Consider the following 24287-nt stretch of genomic DNA (forward strand, 5'->3'; position numbering starts at 1 on the left):
CTGCCGTGTAACGGGATGAGCTCCCGGTACTTGTCCCAGCTTCTGCCAACCTAGCAGTTTCAAAAGCACGTAAAAATGCAAGTAGAAAAAATAGGGACCACCTTTGGTGGGAAGGTAATAGCGTTCCGTGCGCCTTTGGCGTTGAGTCATGCCGGCCACATGAACATGGAGATGTCTTCGGACAGCGCTGGCTCTTCGGCTTTGAAATGGAGATGAGCACCACCCCCTAGAGTCGGGAACGACTAGCACACATGTGTGAGGGGAACCTTTACCTTTATCTTTATAGTGTACTGGGTGACCAAAGGTCATCCAGTGACCTTCATGATCAAATGGTGACTTGAATCTGGATCTCCCCAGTCCATTAAATACCTTAACTGTTAACCATTGCTATACACAGCTTAATTAAAGAGACATGCAACAGATCAGGAAGTCAGATTATCTATGCTTGCTCAGGACATTTTTTTAGCTAAGTAGGACATAGAAATACAGTAGGAATGTGCAAATTCGTCTTGGAAAAATCAAGGACCTGTAGTCTGATGATCAGTACTGGTAGAACTAGAGAGAAATATGTAATTATAATCATTCATCCTAAGGTAACTAGGGCAATGACAGTGACTGAAAATGCAGAATGTAGGATCAACTTCTGATTTCAAGGCAGTATAGAAGATATTACATTAAATCCAAAAGATCAGGGTCCCTTCTAGCCCTAACTCACTCCTTCTACTTGGCTCTTCTAGCTAATGAGAGAACCTAGAGCTTCTTCTTAAGTTTCTGCGATGTTATTTTCCCAAAAAAATCATGTCTGTGTCTTCATAATGTGCCTATTATTTTGTCCCAGATCATACATGAGGCAGCTAAAAGTAGTCCTAAACTGCTCCCAGTAAAACAGCAGATGGGAAGATCAACTCACCAATGCCTATGAGCCAGCTTCTCCCCCCAACCCCCAACAACTGAGGGAAGGAGAATGTGATTATGCAGCAGAAAATCAACTACCGGTAAGTGGACCAGAGCCTTTCTCGTGTCTAGTGAAGCAGAAGAATCTTCCTGATTTATCTTGTCTGATTTATAAGGCGACCTCTACCCCACTATGGAACATTGATAGTCTCCTATTACCATGCATCAGCCATAAGCACAGCACCTGATTTGTGGGGTGTGGAAGCTGTCCAGTACATCATAGTAGTTGTTGGTGGAGCTGTTAGCAACATTGTGTTATAAATACAGCCTCACTGCTTCTACTTGGCTTTTCTAGCTAATGAGAGTACTTAGAACTTCTTCTTAAGTTTCTGCTCTGTTACTCACTCCCCCAAAAATCCAATGACTTGAAATTACAGTTTGAAGCTGGATTCCCGTTTCTGGCTGGTTTGCTATAATAATGAAAATACAGGACCACATCTGAGGATGTATCACATTAAGCCATTAGGCAATTTATTTCTTTAACATGAAGTGTGAACCTAGCAATTGTGATTTATAGATCATGGTTTATTGCTCCAGATTTAATTAGTTGTTTTACATTACGTATGTCTATGCATAACTACAGAGAAATTTTCATTAAACTCAGTGGAATTCACTGTTAAATAAAAATACAGAGTTGCATTTGAGTTTCTGTTGGAATAGAAGAGAAATATACTTATATACATGTACTTTTAGGTCTTGCTGATTCTATTTTATTGCTGCAACTTCATGCTTGGATGAAAGCGCAAAGAGCTACTATAGAAAGTGTCAGGGGAAGGAAGTGGGAGTGATGAAACCATCCATGCATCAGAAAAGAACTTCTATTTATAGAAACAGATTTTTGGATCCAACCTTTTAAAACCTTCTAGAAGTATTTAAATCCAGAAAATGTAGGGCAAACTACTAAAATGTATCAGGGAAAAACCTGATCCCTTCAGATGTTTACCTTGAAATATTGTAGCTAAACCTTCAGAATCTGTCCTAAATTTGACCAAAAAACAATTATTTTAATGCATTTGTATACATTTATATTTCTTCAGATGAAGTTCAAGGCTGTTTCCTTCGTGTTATTAACAAAATAAAAACAAAAAGATCAAATCACAAACAAACATGAAAGAGTGAATAAGTTGAGAAGTCATATTAGATGGTATTGATTTGCATACCATTAAGTTTAAAGACAATGAAATTATAAAACGGTACTGTATTTTGATGTGAGGGAAAGAAGGATGGCTCACAAGACGAGAATCAGTGAACCCGTTAGTGTTCTCTAGATTTAGATGCTGACTCTCTCAATCCAACTCACCTCACAGTTGTTTGGGGAAAATAGGAGGAAGGACTTCTGTATTAGGTATGTTTGTCACCTTGAGTTATTTATAAAAATAATAAAGCTGGGATACAATTAAATAGAAAGAGGGAAAGAGATCCACTTTCTAGGTGTATCTGCTGGTATCACTTTTAAACAGCTCAAGACCCCAATTAACATTAGGCAGGACCATGCAAGTGGGATAGGATTAAATCATGCATATAGGTGGCTTGATTTTTGTTTTTCATAGTTTTTATGAGGACATGCTTGCTTTAGATTTTATATGTTCACCATTTTTTTCCATCATAAAAAGTTTTTAGAATGATACTGCTGATTTTCATTGGATGGGTACTGGGGCTGTAAAAAACAGGTTTGGGAGCCAAATAAGGCCTCAGACTGCCAATAATAATAATAATAATAATAATAATAATAATAATAATAATAATAATAATAATAATAATAATAATAATAATAATAATAATTTAATTTTTATACTGCCCTTCTCCCGAAGGACTCAGGGCGGTGAACAGGCAGATAAAATAATACAATATATTACAATAAAAACACTATTTAAAAAACTTATTCAATATAGCCTAAATTTAAAATACAATACAAAATATAAAATAAACCCCAATAAAATCCATATTTAAAAACCCTATTTAAGCCAGTCCTGCTCGGAAGAATAGATATGTCTTCAGCTCACGGCGAAAGGTCCGGAGGTCAGGAAGTTGTCGAAGTCCTGGGGGAAGCTCATTCCAGAGGGTAGAGTTGAATCACTCTAAATTCCACTGTTATCAAGCCCTGGAGGTACAGCAGATTTAACACAGATCCAGAGTTTGCAGTCTAAAACTCCTTGGAGAAATGGATTATGGAATTTAATACTGTAAAGAGTTAGATTACAGATGTAAACAGTTCAACTTACAATTCAGTGTAATTAAAAACAGTGGAACACATGACTCTGGGCAAGTCTTTTTATGCATGCATTACAAATGTATATAAACGTAGGCTGAAAATATCATTTTTTTCCACTTTGGGTTCATTTTGGTCCCTTCCAATCCATCTTGACTCTTGGCAGCTGTCTGGACAAGTCTCCAGAGTTTTGGGCTCCTACTATATGGTTGGAAATATCCAACAGGTACTTTCTAAACCATGGGTCCCCAACCTTGGCAACTTTAAGCCTGGAGGACTTCAACTCCCAGAATACCCCAGCCAGCTTTGCTGGGAGTTTTCTGGGAGCTGAAGTCCACCAGGCTTAAAATTGTCAAGATTGGGGATCCCTGCTCTAAACTAAAGCAGCGATGGCCAGATTCAGTTTATGCTGGAACTCTTCCTAGCTCCAATCTTAGCTAAGTGGGAAGCAACGTTTCGCACTGAAAAGTGGTTGCACGCGTTCATTTTTTCCATGCACCTTTACTTCTAGTATTGTTGATAGGGGCGGAGTCCTTGCCTTTCCACACTTTTAATTGATCCTGCTAGGGCAAGCCCTTTAGAAGCCAGGCCCTCTTGAAGCGCATGTCAACAATGCCCGCGGCCTATTTTTTTCCTAAGCCTCTAACCTGGGCTCTCCCGCTTTCACACCTGCCAGCTGCGCACCTTCCCACCGTGGGCTCAGGCGGGGCTAGTAGGCGGCTCTTCCGCCTCCCCGGTTGACGTGGACGCCAACAGGAATCCGCCCTATAACAGGCGCGGGCGGTTCGCGCGCGGCGAAGCAAAAGGCGAGAGCGGCGCGGCGCTGTGGGGCGTGTTGGCGGGCGGCTCCCAGGGTGGGAGGCTGCAGTTGGTGCCTCGACGTCGCCGCCGCTCTCAGTTCTGGGCGCCACCGGAGGGAGGAAAGAATCCGCGAGAGGCCGACGGCGGGATGGCCGCCGAGACAAACGCCGGCAGCCAGCAAGGTAAGAGAGCGGGATATTCCCCCCGCCCCACCCCCGGTCCCCGTTCCTTTCAGTTCAAGCCCGCCTGCCCTTGTCTTTGGGCTCCCGCGGAGGGTCTTTCGTGGGAAAGCAACTGTGCGCATTGGGAAGGGTTTGCCTCGGCGGGACGAAGCGCAGCTCCCACCCTACAGCTCGGAAAGCCGCCGCCGCCGCCGCCCCCTCCTCCTCTCCCCCACCCTGCGACCCCGGCCTTGGGCTTCGAACAGCGTCTCCGAGCGAGAGGCGTGGCAGGCGTTGGGTGCCTCTTTCGCCCGAGGCCCTTAGGCTGGTCCGCCCTTAGGGCGAAGCCGTTGTTGACTGAAGCCCGAGGAACGGCTCGGCACAAGGCAGCAGTTCGCGACTGCCGAGTTTTGGCGAGCTCCGACCGAGACCAGTGGCGGTGTGTTTGCTTTACGAGCTCTCCGTGCCTTGGCTCGCTCCCGCACCTCCTCTTCCTCTTGCAGTGGTGCTTGTTGCATGCAGGAAGTGGGAACTGCCCGGTTTTTTTAGAGGCGCTACCAGAACGTGGACTCACTCACGGGTGTCGATTAGGCGGGGAGCGATTTTCAAAACTTAGGAGACTCTTCCCTCAGAAAAAAAAACAAAAACCCAACCGAATTTAGAAATTGCACCTTGCAAAGCTTTAGGCTCCAGGGGCAGAACAGGAACAGCTGTCTTCCTTCTTACTACAGGGTGAGGACATTGCCAGAGGTGTGGCTACAGCCCTACAAACGGCCAGGAAAGGACAATAGACCTTTCCTCCTATTTATTATCAACAGAGGTGGGTTTCAGCAGGTTCTGAACAGTTCTGGAGAACCGTAGCAGAAATTTTGAATAGTTTGGAGAACCGGTAGTAAAAATTCTGACTGGCCCCACCCACATCTATTCTCTGCCTTCGAAGTCCCAGCTGATCAGGAGGAAATGGGGATTTTGCAGTAACCTTCCCCTGGAGTGGGGTGGGAATGGAGATTTTACAGTATCCTTCCCTTGCCACGCCCACCAAGCCATGCCAGGTCCACAGAACCGGTAGTAAAAAATTTTGAAACCTACTGCTGATTATCAGGGTATCTTTCCTGACGCTTCCTCAGCTTTTGGTACATACAGCATATGGTAATAGCACTGAAGCCTTCCATTTTTGTATAACGTTTCTTCCACCCTTTGTGTCTGGAGTTACACGTACAGAATTGCTTTCTGGAAGCGCAAAGATAGGTAAAAAGCTACTCTGATCCTGTGGGTTGGTCTAACTGTTGCTTCTGCAAAATCTTAGTGGTGGGCCCGAAGACCAGCATGAACAACTTGCAAGAAGCTGCAATTGCTATTGCTTCTTTCCCTTTCTCTCATCTGAAGTGATCTTGGAAAACTTGCCAGTCAGCTGATTAACAAACCCAAGAATTTGGGTGTGGAAACCCACAGTCCTTTTTCTCCCAAAGAGAGTGCTGCCTGTAGGAATGAAAAACTAATAAAATTAGGCAGTGGACTTCTTGCTACTAAAGCAGCCCCAGGAGCAGTTTACTAGATGAAAATAAACATTAATGCTTTTATTCTATAGGATTTTTTTAAGAGGAAGAGAATCCAAGAATACTTAGAACCAGGACACCATATGAGTTGCTTCTTCCACCTGGCACATTATTAGGTGTATGGGTGTGTATTTCTTCATATACAGTGAACCTTTAATTTAACCCATCTTTTAGCATTAACCAAAATATATTTGGGGAAAAAAATTCTAAGGACCACACATTAAATTCATTGTCATGGTTTAGTGAATTCTGATTGTTCTTAATCATAAACTAAGCATATTGAATGAATTTGTGCAATAGTCCCAATATAACCTCCACAAGATTATGGAAATTGTAAGGTAGCATATCTGAAAAGCAACAATAATATGTAAATGTTACATTCAGATCTAGTGGTTGCTGTGGCTTTTGATTGCCGTATAAAGTTACCAAGTGAGATAGGCAGCCATCTAAATCTTGTAAGTAAATAAAGTATCTTACATTTTTCATATATAGTGCAGAAAACTGATAAAGGTTCACTTTGTATGGGTAAGACAGACTGTGCCATGCTCACTTTCTTTGTGTGGATAAATTGAAACTAAAGAAGGATTATCCATCATTTAATAACAGTATTCTATAGAATCATTTCTGTTTCAGAGTCTCAGAAGCTCTGTATGAAAGTGCAGCTGATTTGCTAGGTCCTTGGCCTCTGAAAGGAAATAATGGTTTATTGTTTAAGACTTGGAATAGCCCACAGTTTGCATGATGAACTAACTGCACATATTGGATTTGCACAGCAGGCTAACCTCAAATGTGGTTGCTTACTTTATGGCTCTCTGTGTTGTGCAAATTGATAGTGGTTGGTTATTAATGTTAATACATGGACTTTTTAAACAGCATGTGTGGTAGCTGTTTTAATAACTAATTTATTGTTAGATTTCTATATGCCTTCAAGTCAATTTTTTACTCAGTGGCAACTCAGTGGACTAATCCCTGTGGTTTTCTTGGCAAAGATTTTTAGTAGTGGTTTGCCATTGCTTCCTTCCTTGGGGCTGAGAGAAAATCAGTGGCCCAAGGTAACCCAAAAAGATGGGGCTAGAACACATTGTCTCCTGATTTCTGACTTGATGTGCTCTACCTGGAAGTTGCGTTGTGGCAACTGGACTTTTTTTTTAGAAAAGAACTTTCAGACAACTCTATCTGGATGACTGAGAATCTTCATCAAAATGTTGATGTGCTCTATTTTCTTCCCCCCAATCGGGTGAAATGCTAAAACGATGAAATTCTCTTACATATACTCTATACAGGTAATTCTTCACTAATGACTGGTGGCTTACTGACCATTTGAATTTATAACCATTTGACTTTATGAGGGACCTCTCCCTGCATGCCCAAAAGTAATTACGACCTGGTTCTGATGGGCCCCCCATAGTTACATTACTGCATTTCAGGTACCATATTTTTCGGAGTATAAGACGCACCGGAGTATAAGACGCACCGGAGTATACCTTAGTTTTTGGGATGGAAAATAAGAAAAAAGCTGATTGGCGGGTGGATTGGCCTCCTGGAATGCCCCCAATCAGCTGTTCCCAGAGGTGAATTTTAGCAACAAGTTCCTTGATTGTGAGCTCTGCGCCTGGCTTTTTTTTTGGCTTTTTTTTCTGCCTCTGAAACACTGTTTCAGAAAAAAACTTTTTTCTGCCTCTGAAAGCCTGTGAAGCTGTGTTTGGGAGCTTCTTTTCTGAAGCTTGTAGCTTTGTTTGGGGCTTTTTTTCCTGAAGCTCTTTTTTTCTAAACTCCGTTTCTGATGTTTTTTTAAGCCTCTGAAACCTTTGTTTGAGAAGCTGGGCAGGGCTACATTTGGAGTATAAGACGCACCCATATTTTCACCATCTTTTTGGGGGGAAAGGTGCGTCTTATACTCCAAAATATACGGTACTTGATATCCACCTCGCATTTATAGCTATTTGCAGCAATATGTGGTCACATGACCGCAATTTACAATGTTTTTGTCAAAAACCAGGGTTTACTGGTTTTTGGCACACCTCATAGCAAGCAGTAGGTTCTCATAGTCACTTAATATCATGGTGGTTTGCTAAATGACCATTGCCAAAAAGTCATAAAATTGGTTAGTTATGTGATGACTCACTTTATGACTATCATGACTTATGGTCACAAGTTGAGGACCATTTGTATAGCATCTCAAATCTGTAGCTTGAAGAAATTGATTTGGTTTAATGAGATAGTAATAAATATTGATTGGTAAACATTTTATCTTTTGTTGCCAAGAAAACGGCACAAGCCAATTTTTTTTCTTTAGTAGTAATAGCTGATCTGCAATTTCTCATAATAATATGTACTGTACTAATAACTTGAAGGCTATTATTGTTAACAGAATCCTCAACATAGAATGCTTTCTCAAGTCTTTGTCTTCTATGTTGTTTTAATACCATATTTACCCCAAAGGAAATTGATCCTGCATTAATGATGACACAGAGAAAGAGTAGACTGGAAGAGAAAAAGAAACATGGAAAAAAGTCTTGTGTAAATATGTAATGTTCATTACACAATGGGGCTGAATAGTAACCGCTATGCTCAAGATTGAGCCATTTCAATATTTGTGCAATCTACAAGAACTAGCTTTTTAAAATTAAATTACCCTTTTCAGTATTTTTCATGCAAAGAGGAAAACAGTTCCTTCCATTCCTTTTTCGTCTAAAATAATAATTATGTTTTTAATGTTTGCTTTTTTACTTTCTTTATTATTTGTTATTTTATTAGGCTATTTAAAGAGGAAAGGATAACAAAATCACAATGAACTAATATAAATGCTTATTTTAATTTCAAAGAGAATGAATTTCTCTTGTACTACTGCATTATTCTGACGGAATATGCTCCTAGGAAATACTAGTTTTTCAAAATTTACAATAGAGCAAATCTTGTCCTTCAAAATAATCTTTCAGAAGATTATCTTTTCCAAAAATTTATATAAAGTACTGAGAATAGTATAAGTGGTGGCACGGTGGTTAGAATGCAGTATTACAGGCTTCACCTGATTGCCGGCTGCCAGCAGTTCGACAGTTCAAGTCTCACTGGCTCGGCATTCCACGCTTCTGAGGTCAGTAAAATGAGGACCCAGATTGTTAGGGGCAATATGCTGACTCTGTAAACTGCTTAGATAGATGACTGTAAAACATTGTGAAGTGGTATATAAGTCTAAGTGCTATTGCTATAAGTGGGAAGCTTTCTAGGGAATATTTGAACAAGTTTTGCTAGACAAATGAACACTTTAGAGTTTATGTGCATTTTTTAAGGAACAGACTTTGGCAATATATGAGGCAAGTCACATTTCATTAGCTTTCTTAACAGTCCAGATTAAAGCTTCCTCTTACATTTATACAGCTAAGAATGATTATTGCATAGCATTTCCCACTTATACTGGCACTGAATTTTTGTTTGCTTATGGATGGGACCACAAGTATACAAAAAAGTAGCTTCCATAAAATTTTGGTCTATAACTTGAGATGTTTAATTAGCCATGCTTGTCGGGCAAATAGCCAAAGTCCAGTAATAGGTGAATGGCACAGAAGAGTTTCATTGCCTCATTTGTGAAACTATATGGACATCCTATATGGACATAGCATTTTGAGTAAACAAGAAATGTCTAACACTAAGGTCTATCGTCTTACCAAATATACCCTCCAGATTTGTGGGACCATTAATAGAAATTATAGCCAGCCTAGATGGATTTGGTTTTAATATACCTGAAGGAGAAGGGCTGAATTGGTGCTGGCCATGGTTTCTTGTAGGTTTGACTTTTTAAAACTCTTTTTAAGGATTCTAAGATAATGGATAGAACTATGTGTTATTTCTGATATCTGCTTTGCAGTGGATAATGATTTGAGAGAATATACTTATACAGGTAGTCCTCAACTTACAACACTTTGTTTAGAGCCTGTTCGAAGTTACAACAACACTGAAAAAGTAATTTATGACCATTTTTCATACTTACGCCTGTTGCAGCATTCCCCATGATCATTGTGATCAAAATTCAGATGCTTGACAACCATCATGTATTTATGACGGCTACAATGTCCTGGGGTTATGTGATCACCTTTTGCGACCTTCTAACAAGTAAAATCAATGGGGAAGCCAGATTCACTTAACAACCGTATTACCAAACAACTAGTAATTCACTTAACAACTGTGGCGATTCACTTAACAACTGTGACAAGAAAGGTGGTAAAATGGGGCAACATTCACTTAATATCTCACTCGGCAACAATTGATTTTGGGCTCAATTGTGGTTGTAAGTCAAGGACTACTTGTATTATGATGTAAATATGCACTCTAAAATAATTGACAGAAAGGAGTTCCATTCTTTTTCCATCCCAAAAAAAGATTTACATATGGAGGAGCTCTTTATCTGTCAAAACAGTAAATCGACCCCAGTAAATCAACTACTATTAAAGGATATTCCAAAGTGTTATGAGTACCAGTGCATAGTGGCTTAGTTCAATTTATAAAGTTATAACATTATTTGCTTGCTTGCTTGCTTGAGGAATAATTGGCTTTTATTTACAGTGTTATCTTTGCAACAGCCTAGTTACTACATTCACCTAGAATTATAACGTATCAATATTTAGCCTGTTTTGGTTTATTTAAAAAATTGGCATTGTTAACTGGTTAATATTTTAGCTGGGATATATGAGAAAAGCCAAGATCAAAACAGGTCTCAAAGAAGTGGTGGCAAACTATTACTGTATTGATAAAGTTATATTGTTGATATTGTTGATACTGTTGAAATTAAACAAGAATCTGGTTTGGCTGGATTAAATAGCAAGTCTGTATGTATACATTTGTTGTCAGGAGACCAAAATGGTTAATTACCTCAGACTATGATTTAAATATTAATTTCTGCAGTGAGCAAACCAGTGCAATTTAATAAAAATGAACAAATGGGTTAGACTGAAATTTTTTTTTCTAATATTCATTTTCTTTAGCATACATAAATGAAAAAATAATAGAAAAAGGCAAAATACAAAAACATCATCACATATATAGAAAACAGATTTTAAATGGAGCCAGACTAGAAATCAGGACTCTGAATTCTAGTCCTTTCTCAGACGTGAACGCCAGTAGGGTGACTTTGGGCCAGTCAGTCTCTCTCAGCCAAACTCATCTCACAGGGTTGTTGTAGGAAAAATAGGAGGAATTTCTATAGAAAACAAGTTCAGAAGCAGTCAGGGAAGAAACTTTACTGGTCCAAGGCTGTAAATCTGAGTTGGCAATGTTTTTTACTGTTTATATATGTAATTTGCTGTGCTCTATAGTTTTAAGATAAAGTAGAATCATGTTGACATACTTAAACTGTGCTACTCTTCCCAGAATTCTTACAAAACTTACAGCTGTTAAACCAAACAGGAAAATAGTAGCAATCCCATATATTCATATACTTCTGGTATAATGAAGTTGCTCCCAAACCATTGTAAACATTTTCAAACAAAAATATTTTCTGAATTAATCTTAAAATCATAAGGATCTTAAATATTCTTTAAAAAACTTAATTTATTTCTTAATATGGGGTATTCCAGCACTTTACTGCAAAGTTCTTATAAATAACACATTAAAGATACATTTGAATTGCTTATAAAAATACTGTAGTTTTGGAATCATCCTGCATGCATTTTAATGCTGAAAATTTAGATGCAGCCACATTGTGAAACCAAAAAAATGTGTCCATTGTCTAAAATAGCACAATGGCAGTATCCTTAATACAGATTCCTCTTGCAAAAACTCAGATGTGCAATAACTCAAAAGCCTGATTGATAGATGATTCAAAGTATTAATTAAGTTGGCACATGCATTTTCTAGAAAAAACACCTGCAATTTTCAGGCTGGGCTTGTCTCAGAGGTTGTGCTTATAATCAGAATAAGAATCCAGGTATATTTCTGGGCCAAGACTTTTGCAGTATTATCCTTTTCAAGTGTGGGTTGGGACTGGGGCACAACACTGAAGTAGCATTGGTCATGCTTGTGACCTTTGGAAAACTCAGGATGGAGGTGGTGCAATCGTTCTAGCCCTCCTGGACCTCTCATTGGCTTTTGATACCATCTACTAAGGTATGTTTCTTATCTGGCTTCATGAGTGGAAGGCACTGTATTACAGCGGTTCTCTTCCTTCCTCCATGGCCAGTTTCAGTATTGAGAGAGAAGACATGAACCCTAGGCCTTGCAGTGTGAGATGCCAACATGGGATGTTGTATAATCAGTATGCTTAATTATATATGTTTGGAGGTTGTAACGGGAGAAACCCTGACAAGACACAGTGGTTAGGTTTTTGGGATCCCCAGCTGAATGACATTCCTCTGGACTGAGCTGGTACACAATTTTAGAGTGCTTCTAGATTCATGGCTCCTTCTCAAGGAGTAGGTGACAGCTATGAATAGGGAGCCTTTACATAGACTTGTTTTATACATCAATTGCGCCTTTTCCTGGACTGGGAAGCCTTTTTCATGTCAACTCACACCATTAGAAACATTTCGTGTTCCGACTATTGCCGTCTTCCCTGAAATCACATGATTGCATTTTGAGCACTTGATAACTGACCTACAGCATGCCATGGTCATGTGACTGTTTTATGACTTTTTTTTTCTGAAAACTGATATTTACTTCCAGTTTTTGGCAAAAAAAAAAAATCCCATTTCCAGACAATGGATTACTTTAATGACTGCCACATTCTGCTTAATGATTGTTGTATTCACCTAATGACTGCTGCAATAAAATTAGGTGAGGTCATGTGATGACCCGTTTAATGATTGGTCCCACTTTCAACCATAATTCTGATCTCAGTTGTCCTTGTAAAGTTGAGCATTACCTATAATGTGTTCTGGGATCTTAAATATCATGAAGAATGTAAGATCAAAGTTTCAAGTATCTTTTTAAAAATATATATCAAAGTAGGTAACAGAAGAAAAAAAACATCATTAAGGCCTTGATAATGTATTATTTATTTTCAGTGAAGAACTTTAAAAATTACTATATTGTTTGAAAGTCTTCTTCCCCATGTGTCGTGAGTGAGAAGCCGGCAATATAAATTTTCCAAAATAAATAAAACAAACTAAACCCTCCTACTTGAGTTAAGTTAAACAGCATATTTAACATAGCATTCCTATTGTGCATGGATCTTTTAGCCTCCATGATCAAGAAATCCAGAAATTGTTATGTTCTGATAGCTTCAAAATACTAGGAATATAAGCCAGTGCCCACAATACTAATAGATGTGTTCAAACCCAGTCCTCCACACTTGTTGAACTTAATAATTAGGATGAGATTTCAAGTGTAATATATTTTGAGGGCATCACATTGGGCTCTAACCTTTTGGCTATCTCTCTTCCTAGTAAAATTAACTCCCTAATTCAGTATATTCACTTTGAGCCAAAATGATGATCTATAGTTGTCACTAAAAATTGGAAAAAAATCAGAAAGATTGTGTTCATTTGGAATAACGCCCTAATGAATACTTGCAAGCAGAATTAAATATTTTCTACGGCTATGCCTACTCTACGAGTAAAATTACACAAATCTTTAAATGAAGACACTTGAGGCTAATCCTATAATACTTTTAGCATTAATATTTCAGGACTGGTGTATTCAACTGGTGTGCACTTGTGCTAACTTTTACATTAGTGAGATGATATGTGGAAATGACTTTGGGAGACTGGGCAACAAGAACAGATAAAAAAAGGCAGCTTAGCCCATAATAGTAATATGGATAAGGCGAACAAGTGACTTCCTCTCCATGCCTCTGCTTTATTTTCACATATTGAAAACTCTTAAATTCTTCTTTCTGCTATGGCAGTGGACAACTCAGAAGTATCTACAAGTAGTACTCAACTTATGACTACAAGTGAACCCAAAATTTCTATTGCTAAATGAGATATTTGTTAAGAGAGTTTTGTCCCATTTTATGACTTTTCTGGTGACAGTTGTTAAGTGAATTACTGCAGTTGTTAGTAATCTTAAGTAAGTGAATCTGGTGTCCCCATCGACTTTTTGACAATCAACTTTGCTTGACAAAAAGTCGCAAAAGGCCTGGGACATAGCACAAGTCATAAATATGAACCAGTTGCAAAACATCTGAATTTTGATCACATGATCATGGAGATGGTGCAAAGGTCATAACTATGAAAAAGAGTCATAAGTCACATCTTTCAGTGCCGTTGTAACTTTGAACGGTCACTAAATGAACTGTTGTAAGTCGAGGGCTACCTGTACTTGATATCGTAGCATGTAGCTTCTTGAATACTTTTTTAGCTGTCCTTTTGACAAGCTCATATTTCTAGCATGCTCTTAACTGACCATCAGTCAATATTTGAAAAAGTTTACATCCTTTAACATTTAAGCCATCAAACAACAATATCTGTCTATCTCAGTTTCTTGGGAAGCACTCGATAGATGGATAAAATGCCAACTCCAGTCTAAACATTTGGCTGACTGCGACCATCCATAATAACAATGAAAGACATTGTTGCAGGTGAACAAATTGGGAGAAGTGTAAAGTGGTCGGGGTTATAAAGAGCATTTGCATTGACGGCTCCTCTCAATTGACTGTTCATTCTGATTTTCTCAAATCTTCATTCCCATGTGATCACCTTTTGCAATCTTCTGACAAGCAAAATCAATAGGGAAACCAGATTCACTTAATACTAACTTTAACAACTGCAGTGATTCACTTAACTTTGGTAAACAAAAGTCATAAAATGGGACAAACCCACTTAACATATCTTACTTAACAACTACCTTTCTTAGCAATGGAAATTTTGAGCCCAATTTGGGTCTTAAGTCAAGAACTACCTGTATTCAAAAAATAAGCTGCAAAGTAGCACTTGATAGAGCAGCCATGGAGGTCATGGAAAATATATTCAGATACTATAATGTGTCTATAGAGAACCAATTTGGTCTAGTGACTAAGGCGCATGAGTTCCAGTTCTCTTAATCTTTTTTGCTGCCATCTAGCAGTTGTCTAGATTTTAGAAGACTAGATTTTATATACTTATATATAGATTGTAGGAAATATCTAATAAAACCAAGATGCTACGGGTAGCTAATAACATTTGACTCAATACATAAACTACAATAATTAACTTTAATAATGTTGGAAGGAAAATCCATCTGGTTCAGTTCCAAGCTGGGAGATAGACGCTAGAGACAACATGAAGGCTGATTGGAGAGAAAGTTTATTGAACAGAACCACAAAGACAGCGTACAGTTCTGGATCAGCTGAACAAATGATTGAATGACTGGATGGATCTTTATAGATTTTCTGTGACTTCTGTGAAGTTTGAATTGTTCTGTGCAATGAAGGGGCTTGTGTTCTTAAAGAGTGTTGGGCAATTCCTATTGTGGCTAATGGCTTTCGTCTTGTGTTGGATCTTGGGTGAGGGGATGCTTTCTAATCCTAACATTTTTTAATATTTCCCAAAATATTTCATTCTTCTGCGGGGTTGGGTTAGGGCTTCCCATAGTAAATTCAAGTAAAGGGAACAAAACCAATTTTTATTAGTTATGAATCTTGAAAAGGATTATTAATTTTTTTTAACTTCTCCCCCAAAGATGATATTTTTGCTATAACTTCTGACTTCAACAAGTAAGACTTGCATAATAGCAGCAGTTTATTAATAGATTTTAGTGATAAAATAGTGTCTCTTTGGACAGCTGTCTGTCCAAAGAACTGGAACTACAAACTTGAGAAGAAACTACTCTGATTCCTAGTAACAAGGAAGAATTACTCTATTCAAAAAAGCCCTTAGAAAAGGTGTTCCATTGAATGAATATGGGGAAATAACAGCATTCATAAGGTATCCAGGATGACAGACAGATAAAACAAATTGATCAAGCATTCAACTTAAAAAAAAACAACAGGATTTTGAAGCAAGTCCTATTCTTTTGATTTGAGAAATAAGCCAGATTTGTATGCAGAGGTTTATTCATTCATGCTTGCACATGTATTCAACATTCAATAATCCATGACTTTGTTTTAGAATTTAAATGAGAAAAATCTTACATCGGTGCATAGATTCCATTTGCCAGGTCTTGGATGAAGTCTTCAGACTTCGTAGCCAAATTGTAATTTTTAAGATAATACATTATTGAAGCTGAGATAACACATTGGATAGTTTCATCTGAGGCCTTGGATCTTTTTCATCTCAGTCTATTTATTAAAACTTAGAATGCACAACAGCTTCATATCCAGTTAATGCTGTAAGTTGCAAGGGTGTGAATTAAGAAAGGTGTTTTCTTTATTTTATTCTAACATAAGAAACAAATATTTTTCAAAGGTTATATGAGATACTAGGAAACAGAATACAGTTCTCTTTTGTATAACTGCTAAATATACATTCCTACAATGCAAGAAATGGATTTAACTTTTATTTTTTTGCAGGGATAATGGTTGCAAAACTCAGCTTGTATTTTTGGGAGAAAAAAATCTATTCCATTAATCAAGCATGAAGTCTTACACAGATGGCTGATAGAATAGATTATGTCTAGTAATCCTTTTGTGTCCTAGAAGATTAAAGATATTCTGGTGCAACAGCAGTCAGCTGACACTTAAAAAAACAACCCTAAAAATTCTTGGTATAATCCTGCAAGGGCTAAGGCTTTCCAGGATCATAGGTATTTAATGTCTAAAGACCATTCTGGTGTATTGAGGGGGCGTAAACCACGTATTTCTGGTTTGCTACCCGCATTAGTCCATGCAATAAAGAAGTATTTCTGCAGTGACATTTAAATCTGGCAGCCTAAATCTTACGATCAGATCAGCTTCAGACATACTTCAGGGCAAAGGCACAGTGGTGCAAAGCGAATAAGAAAGATGGATGTGTCACTAGGTACAGGAAAGAAGGAGTGCTCATGCATTCTAAGATCTCTGTGATGGACTGGCGAGATATGGATCTCTATGAAGATTACAAATCTCCTTTTGATTTTGACACTGGAGTTAATAAAAACTACCTTTATTTACTGCCCAGCATGACTTTCTCCCCTCCTGAATCTCCTATACTGAAGAATTCTGGTAACTCTCTTATGTTTTAATATCTGTAATGTTCTGAAAATGAGTACTATTGTAAGAAGAGATAACAGCTCAGCTTGCTTTTAGCATTTAATAAGGTTCTGAAAATAGTCGTACTGTAAAAAGATTCTCAATATTTAGAAACAATCTTTTTTGTACTGTAATTTTAGTGTGTACAAGAATATTACTGCTTAGATAGAAACTATTGAAAGCCTAGTTTAGAACGAATAAATAAAATGGAATCTTGATATTTGATATTGCCATGCAACTTCTAAACCTGCCTTGAGTCTCTTAGGGTTATAGAACAGTTGGTTTCTGATTCATGGGAAATAGAAATGACTGCATACCCAAAATGTAATTATTAAAAACTAGCGTTCCAAATGTATTAGATTTCAGTTCTCTTTTAGGGATTAAATAAAACTCATCTTAGATGATGGATTCAGCTGTTTAGGAAATTCATAACATACTATTTAGATATAAATAACAAGTTGCACCATTATTTTGATTTTTTGCTAATAAAAGTGTTCAGGCATCATTTATTATATTTTGCAATTTTTGCATCTGTATTTGATTAACGAGCATTAGTACTCTTCTAAGTGATTTTGAGGCCGTCTGATTGGTATATAATTTGATTTTCCTATCTGGTTACAGCAACTTCAAAGTAGCTGGCAGCCTAGAGGTATAATTTGGCTTCAGAGCAGGAAGTCATAGATTTGATGTTTCCTTAGTTCATGACAAAACTCAGTATTTGTTTCTCCTGCCCCTAAATCTTTACAATGATGCGAATTGTGCTTTGGATACTTCCAAGTACTATACAATAGGAGCATTTATAAATTAATTAGCATTAATTTCTAAACCAGGAACAAACATTCTAATGTTGCCCAGTGGCAGTGCTTAAATTGTGTCAGACAATGTGGTGTCCATGGTGTAGAATGTTCAGAGCAGTAATTCAGCAATCCCTGGAGCACCCCATATTTTATATATCCTTATCACTTGTAGGCATCTTAATTTCTAAATGGATTGAGTGAAACTTTTGTAAATTTTAAATATTGGAAAATGCTCATTATGAATTTGCCGGAGTTTGCAAATATTGCAATAATGTTGTAAGTGGCCCAGAGTCACCTGGCTATGAGATGGACAGCAAACAAATTCAGTAAATAATTATAAAAAGCGTATTCCAGACAACTTGCAGTAAAATAGCATGTCAGGTTTGAGAATATTTTGTCTTCCTACTCTTCTTCATGGTGAGAGGAAAATGGATTTATGATTGGAAAATTCTACATTTTTCAGCTGATAAAGAGTTTGCATATTATTCATAATAAATAGTACCCCATTATTTTTCAGTTACTGAAAAAATCTATATACTTTCCAGTGCAACTTAAATTTTCCATGTTTGCACTAAGTGAGTGACGTCAGATTTAAGTTTTCTGTAATTAATGTAACATATAAAATGACTTAGAACTCAGTCTTTCTATCCATAAGCAGGATCATTTTTCAAAACCAATACAATATGATATCACAGGAGAAAATTAAGTTTGAAAATGAGATAAATCTAGCCAAAAACTGCAAAGAGAAATATTTTGGTTAATAATAATAATTGCCTAATACATCCCATGAAATAGCCTATTGAATTTTGATTTGGAATGTTGTAAAATTATATTCTAATCCACCTTTCTCTTTCTGATCACATGACTTAGTAACAAACACATGTGACTCATCCTTTGTTTTTTAGTGTACACATTCAAAGATACAGCTTATTACTTTATTAAGAGTAACGTTGCTTCCTATGATCAATGCTGGTAAAGGGACTAGAAAGAAGAATACTGACCATCAGTTGTGTTGTAAATGTTGTACCTTGATGAACGTATCTTTTCTTTTATGTACACTGAGAGCATATGCACCAAGACAAATTCCTTGTGTGTCCAATCACACTTGGCCAATAAAAATTCTATTCTATTCTATTCTATTCTATTCTATTCTATTCTATAAGTCATTCAGTGTATGCTTTCAGTTTTCTGTAACATCCTCAGAATATTGCCTCAGTTGTGCCTGCTATGTAGTGAAAACTGCTTTAAGATTTCACAGGGGGCCCTGCACATGCAGATCTCTAACCTATAGCAAAATGACCTGATGTTTTTAATCCTTTGTATATCACCTTTAGACATTTTGATTAGGTATCCTTATAATGGAATAAACAGTGTGCTATTTTTGTGGTGTTATCTTTATGATCTTTTTGTAGCTCTTTTAGGCATGGAAGAAGAGATTCTCTGGATCAGTCACCTGCTTAATCCGTAGCTAGAAAAACTTTAAATTGCTACTGTTGGAATATTTTGTATGAATTACGGAGTCTCGATGTTGTTTTGGTGCTCTTTGTTAATGTTTAAATATTTTCTTCAATAGTTTCTGATGATTCCAGGGAATTCTTGGATTTTTTTGAAGCATATGTTTCAAATTTGAAGCATACTGAGAAGGGAGGGGCTTGATGAGAAAAAAAAGAAGACTGGAATTATAGATCACTTTCTGTAAAAGCAGCTTTTCTCATACCCTGTAATTATTTCATGTTCGTTCGTTCATTCATTCATTCATTCATTCATTCATTCATTCATTCATTCATTCAGTGTAACTATACTCTAGGATTGAGTTTGGTCATAAACTCAATCCTCCTGCAAATGGATAGCATACCATGAAGGTAACTTCTGACTCTTTTCAAATCACAGGGACTCTAATAGATTGCCATGGTATTAATTTCTTCAGGTCTGGAAACAAATAGTTTGGTGTGTCACTTCATTGTTCATAACATTAAATGCTATTCCCCTAAAATGAGAGCAGTAGAAAGAAATTTCTGTGACAGTATCTTATGGGGAGAGGAGGAGGATGGGCATACTCTTTGCAGTATCTTGTGTCTGGAGATAAGTAAGTATGTGCCCATTGTTGACAGTTACTGCAATATGCTATGTTATGAATCTCTCCAAGTTTTGATTCAGTGACTACTTTTAAGGTCAAGGGGGCTAGTTTTTTGAAAGTCTGAAATGAGAAATCTTCAGAAGACAGTGAGACTGGAGAGGGAAGCCGCACAGTAGAACCAAAATCTAAATATCACAAGTGACTTATTTTTTTCTCTCTTAAACAAAGCAGGTCATTATTAGGAATGTTTTACTAATTTAACTGATCATTATCACATATGGCTTTCTTCAGTCTTTATTAAACTATTTTTAAGCAGGGCATCTTGGTTTTTCATCAGAAGTAATTCTCCTCGACAGGAATGGATATTTCTGCTGCTTCTCCCCCCACCTTCTATAAATAAATACATTTACTAGTGGTGGGTGGAGATTATATGCTGTAATGCATGTAGGACTTTGCCACCTCATTTGTAGCTCTACAGTACCCCAAGACTGAGTTGTCAAATTTCTATGGAGTGTCTATAAGATCAAAAACAACGGAATGGAAAATGGATGTTGGCATCTACCCAAAATATGATCAACTTCCTTGGGGGGGAGAGGTGACAGCTCCTACAGCCTACTGGCAAATCAGGACATCATGAGTCATAGTTAGACCAATGGGAGAGTTGCTTATCCTTGACATAAAAGAAAAGGGTTATGCTTGGAGCTATTGCTGTTGTAATTGCATTGCAATATAATAATCGGTAATATTCTTAGTTATAAAATAACTGGTTCAGATTCATTTATAGGATTGGCTCCTGGATATAGGGAGCCCTCAGTGAAGCATCAACTTGTGGTCCAATACTTACTTTGCAGATCATAATCAAAAATTATAGTGGGGCTAGGAAGTTCTGTCCAGCCATACTTTCAATTTTCTCTTGAAATGAGAACAGGGTATTGACGTCATGTGGATCAGAAAGGGTGGCTAAGTAAAATTGCTTGGCATGGCTTACTGTTAGACAGGGTGGGGGAAGGAGCAAGCATCAATAGTGTGCTTTAGTCCTCACAGCTATTTATGATGAAATGTGCTACTTGAAACTAAGTTATCTGTCTGGGTTTTGATTGGAATTGATTCTTGACTTGGCATTTAAATTACCAAAAAAACCAACAACAACACCCCAACAACCTGTTTCTTTGCCCCCGAATTATAATTTTTTATAATTTCCCTAAAATGAGCTTTAGTCAGTTGAACTTCACATTTGATACTTAGCTTTTTTCACATCTTGCAGTACTTCAGTCCTTTTTTCATACCTAGCTCGTCCTATTGGCTTCCATTCTACCTCACTGTGGAACATCTTTGTAATGTGATGCCAGGTTAACAATTTTGATCTGCTTTTTTAAAGGTCTGTTGAAAAATGAAGCCATTCCTGAAGGAGAAGATGCGGTTGCTGCAATTAATGTAGAAGCTCTCTCTGAAGAAGAACAAGAAGAGCTTAGAAGAGAGCTTGCTAAGGTAAATTTAATTTGGAATGATAACTTTTTATGCAATCTTTAACACTAATTAGGAACATTTACTTATACACCTATATTTGGTAAAGATAAAATGATTGAGTTAACAGATTGTGCAAAGCCAAGTTGTATTAACTATGATTTAAGAAATCATGGTAATCTGGAAGCCACACTTCTGCTTTCTGTCCTTCTGAAGGGCTTCAAGGATTATTCCTAGAGATGTCATCAGAATGGGAAGATCTAAAATTTAATCCCAGTTAACTCTAGAACTATAAACTATATACTATAAATCCTGCATGTTGACTGTGAACATATTATTATGGACATAATGTATGTATTGTCAATGTGTCCTTTTTCTGATGTTGCTGTGAATAAAATAAGGTTGGTTTTTCAAGAAGAACTGAATGGTATGGTGTATCCTTTAGGAAAGTCATACGTCAGTATGTGGCTCCCTCAGCATCCCTGGAGTGTGGGGGAGCTAAAATATTAAACGTCTCTTTTAAGTTTTGGGTGAGTTGGAATGAAATGGGAAGCTTAAAGGTACCTATTTCAAGTTTCATAATCAACAGAAATTTACAAATTAAGCTGATTACTCATTTGGTGGAGCAAGAAAGCAAATGAATGCCGTAAACCCCTGCTTGGCTCAAGGCACCATTTCATCTCTTTAAAATAATCTAAGTCATCCCCTAACACTTCCCTATGAATTTAAAAAAGCCATCTGTCTAATGATGACATCCCAAGCTATACTTCTTACAGACTGGTCTTCTGTAAAAAAACACCTCATACTGTTCTGACCTAAGCTTCCCAAGAGCATGAATCAGACTCTTTGTCCTGACAAAAAACCCTTTTTATTAAATTACTGTGAATTCCTCTCATTCACATTCGGCAAAGTCTTTCAAAGAAGAATTTACAGTCACAGACCTTATCTGGCTTGAAGAGCTGCCCAACTGATATCTTCAAAACTTGGCAAGAAGTCTCTTAGAGTCACAAACCAATTAAGCAAACTAATTGTCTCCTGAAACTCCCCTCCCTTTCACTCCTCTTTATTCCCTATGGGAGGGGCCATTCACCATCCACCTGTGACTTTACTCCTGAGTCAACCATGTTCCTTAGCTCTTCCCTTCTCCTGGCAGCTCTGCAGATGCGTACTCTGGGAACAGGCTCCAGCTGTTCTTCTGCCCCACTGATGTCCAACTCCGAAGGCAGCTGAAAACTTTCAGATGGCCCTGACCCCATCTCTGCCTCCGACGCAGAGCACTAATTAGAGCCTTCCCCAGACTCCAGGACTGGCCCATGTTCCTCCCCAATCTCCTCATTGTCAGAGTCTGCCACCAGCTCTGCTGACCGCTAGCGGACCACAACACATACAGTAATTAAAGGTCATTTTGGGATCTCTATAAATAGTTATGGGTTACATTAGGGACCATCTCTTGCCTACTTGTGTCTACCCATCCAATCTGGGCCAGCAGGATGGGCATGCTTTGGATCCTATTGGTTAAGAAATGTGCATGGGTGGAGCCTAGAAGATGTGCTTTTTCTGCCATTATGTTGAGATGGTGTAGGGTTCCTGCCTAGGCAGGGGGTTGGACTAGAAGGCCTCCAAGGTCCCTTCCAACTCTGTTGTTACGTTATGTTATGTTATATGGAAAATTATCCTGCTGGAGATTAGGATGCCCCTAACCCTTCTAGCCTTTTGTGAGGTCCTAAAGACCTGTCTTGGGGCCTCAACCCCTGATTGTGAAAGGACCCACGATCTTGCTGTGTTAGAGTTGCTGATTATAATATTTTCCTCAGCTGCTATGCATTTTAATTTTTGTATTTGGGGTGCAGTTACTTTTTACTTGAAACTGTTCTCCGCCCCCAGCCACGTTGACATAGAAATTATACAAATTAATTAAATAAATATATAATGGTGTAGATTTTTAGTAAAGTTGTGATTTGATAAAGCACCTATGCAGGTTTATGATATATAAAGGTTTTTTTGCTTAAATTTATGAAACAGTGTAGATACTGCCTGTATCTGTTGTGGTCCACCAGCAGCTCGCGGAGCTAGCAGCGGAGTCGGACAATGAGGAGGCTGGGGAGGACAATGGGCCAGTCCTGGAGTTAGGGAAAGGCCTGGACAAGGGTTCTGCATCGGAGGCAAAGATGGGACCAGAGCCATTTGGGAGTGATGCGCAGACTCCGGAGCCTCCAGAGGAGGACAGCAAAGAGGCAGAGGAACAGGAGGAGCCTGTTCCTAGTGCACACATGCAAAGAACTGCCAGAAGGCAAGAGCAGCTAAAGCACAAAGGATGACTCGGGAATAAGGCCGGGAGATGATTGGCCCCTGCCATAAGGCTTAAAAGAGCAGCAATGGCTCTTGGGCTTTTTGTAGGAAAGCAATGTTGTTACAATCATTTCTATTTGGTGGGGCTTTGCCAAAGAAGACAAAAGTTTGTGATAAGGCCAAAGGACTTTTTCTGAAAGATTTGTTTTGGAATTAATTTGGATTTAAGCTGAAAATGAAGTTATTCTCAGCTATTTTAATAAAATATGTTTGTTTAGGACTGATTGTGTCTGGTAATAACTACTTGGGCCTAGGTCATAACACTGCCTGTGAACTAGAATACAGAGGTTGAATACCAGATACTTATTGAACTGAACTAATGTATTTGATTTCATTCTATCTAGTGTGTATGTTGAAATACTATACACACAAATCTTCTGAAAGAAATGCTAGTAATTGTGTAAAATAGAAATTTTCCTTATTAGTAATATTCTTTTCATTGCTTTGTCTGTGGATTCTGTCCCACAGGTAGAAGAAGAAATCCAGACTTTGTCACAGGTGTTAGCTGCCAAAGAGAAGCATCTAGCTGAACTAAAGAGGAAACTAGGCATCACTTCACTGCAGGAACTGAAACAAAATATTTCTAAAGGGTGGCAAGATGTAACTTCAACAAATGCGTATGTTTATCTTGCTATTTGTGAGTGATGTGAAAGTACTTGAGTTTAATTAGTTGAGTTCTTTGGATATTGCCCAGTAAAACCTATAATTTGAGATCTAAGGAGGCAGGTATTTTTTTTAAAATTGGGATCTACTGGATTGGGAAATTGAATTCTCTGCGTGGATAAACAGAGGGATAGAATCAAGATCACATGAAGTGTTAGTGCCACTTTATAATGCCTTGG

At 38.0% G+C, this 24287-nt stretch overlaps 1 protein-coding gene and 1 long non-coding RNA gene across 4 annotated transcripts in view; one reads left to right on the forward strand and one right to left on the reverse strand.

Annotated features, from left to right (window-relative positions):
* Nucleotides 1-2647: 2647 nt before the first annotated feature.
* On the reverse strand, nt 2648-3942 carry LOC131194622 (uncharacterized). The gene is made up of 2 exons (XR_009154244.1): nt 3811-3942; nt 2648-3106 (listed from the first exon to the last, which is right to left on the reverse strand). It is a non-coding gene; the product is annotated as an uncharacterized LOC131194622 (long non-coding RNA).
* An 11-nt stretch (nt 3943-3953) lies between these two features.
* Nucleotides 3954-24287, forward strand: part of TPD52 (tumor protein D52) — a 78446-nt gene continuing 58112 nt past the window's right edge. For 2 of the 3 annotated variants that reach the window (XM_058175820.1, XM_058175821.1), the window contains exons 1-3: nt 16593-16731; nt 21011-21120; nt 23914-24062. In XM_058175820.1, coding sequence (XP_058031803.1) covers nt 16593-16731; nt 21011-21120; nt 23914-24062 — 398 coding nt within the window. Of the gene's footprint in view, nt 4147-16592; nt 16732-21010; nt 21121-23913; nt 24063-24287 lie in introns of those variants that run through there. The other variant, XM_058175819.1, reaches the window with a different exon arrangement.

The sequence above is a fragment of the Ahaetulla prasina genome, chromosome 3, assembly GCF_028640845.1.
Source record: "Ahaetulla prasina isolate Xishuangbanna chromosome 3, ASM2864084v1, whole genome shotgun sequence".
NCBI lineage: Eukaryota > Metazoa > Chordata > Lepidosauria > Squamata > Colubridae > Ahaetulla > Ahaetulla prasina.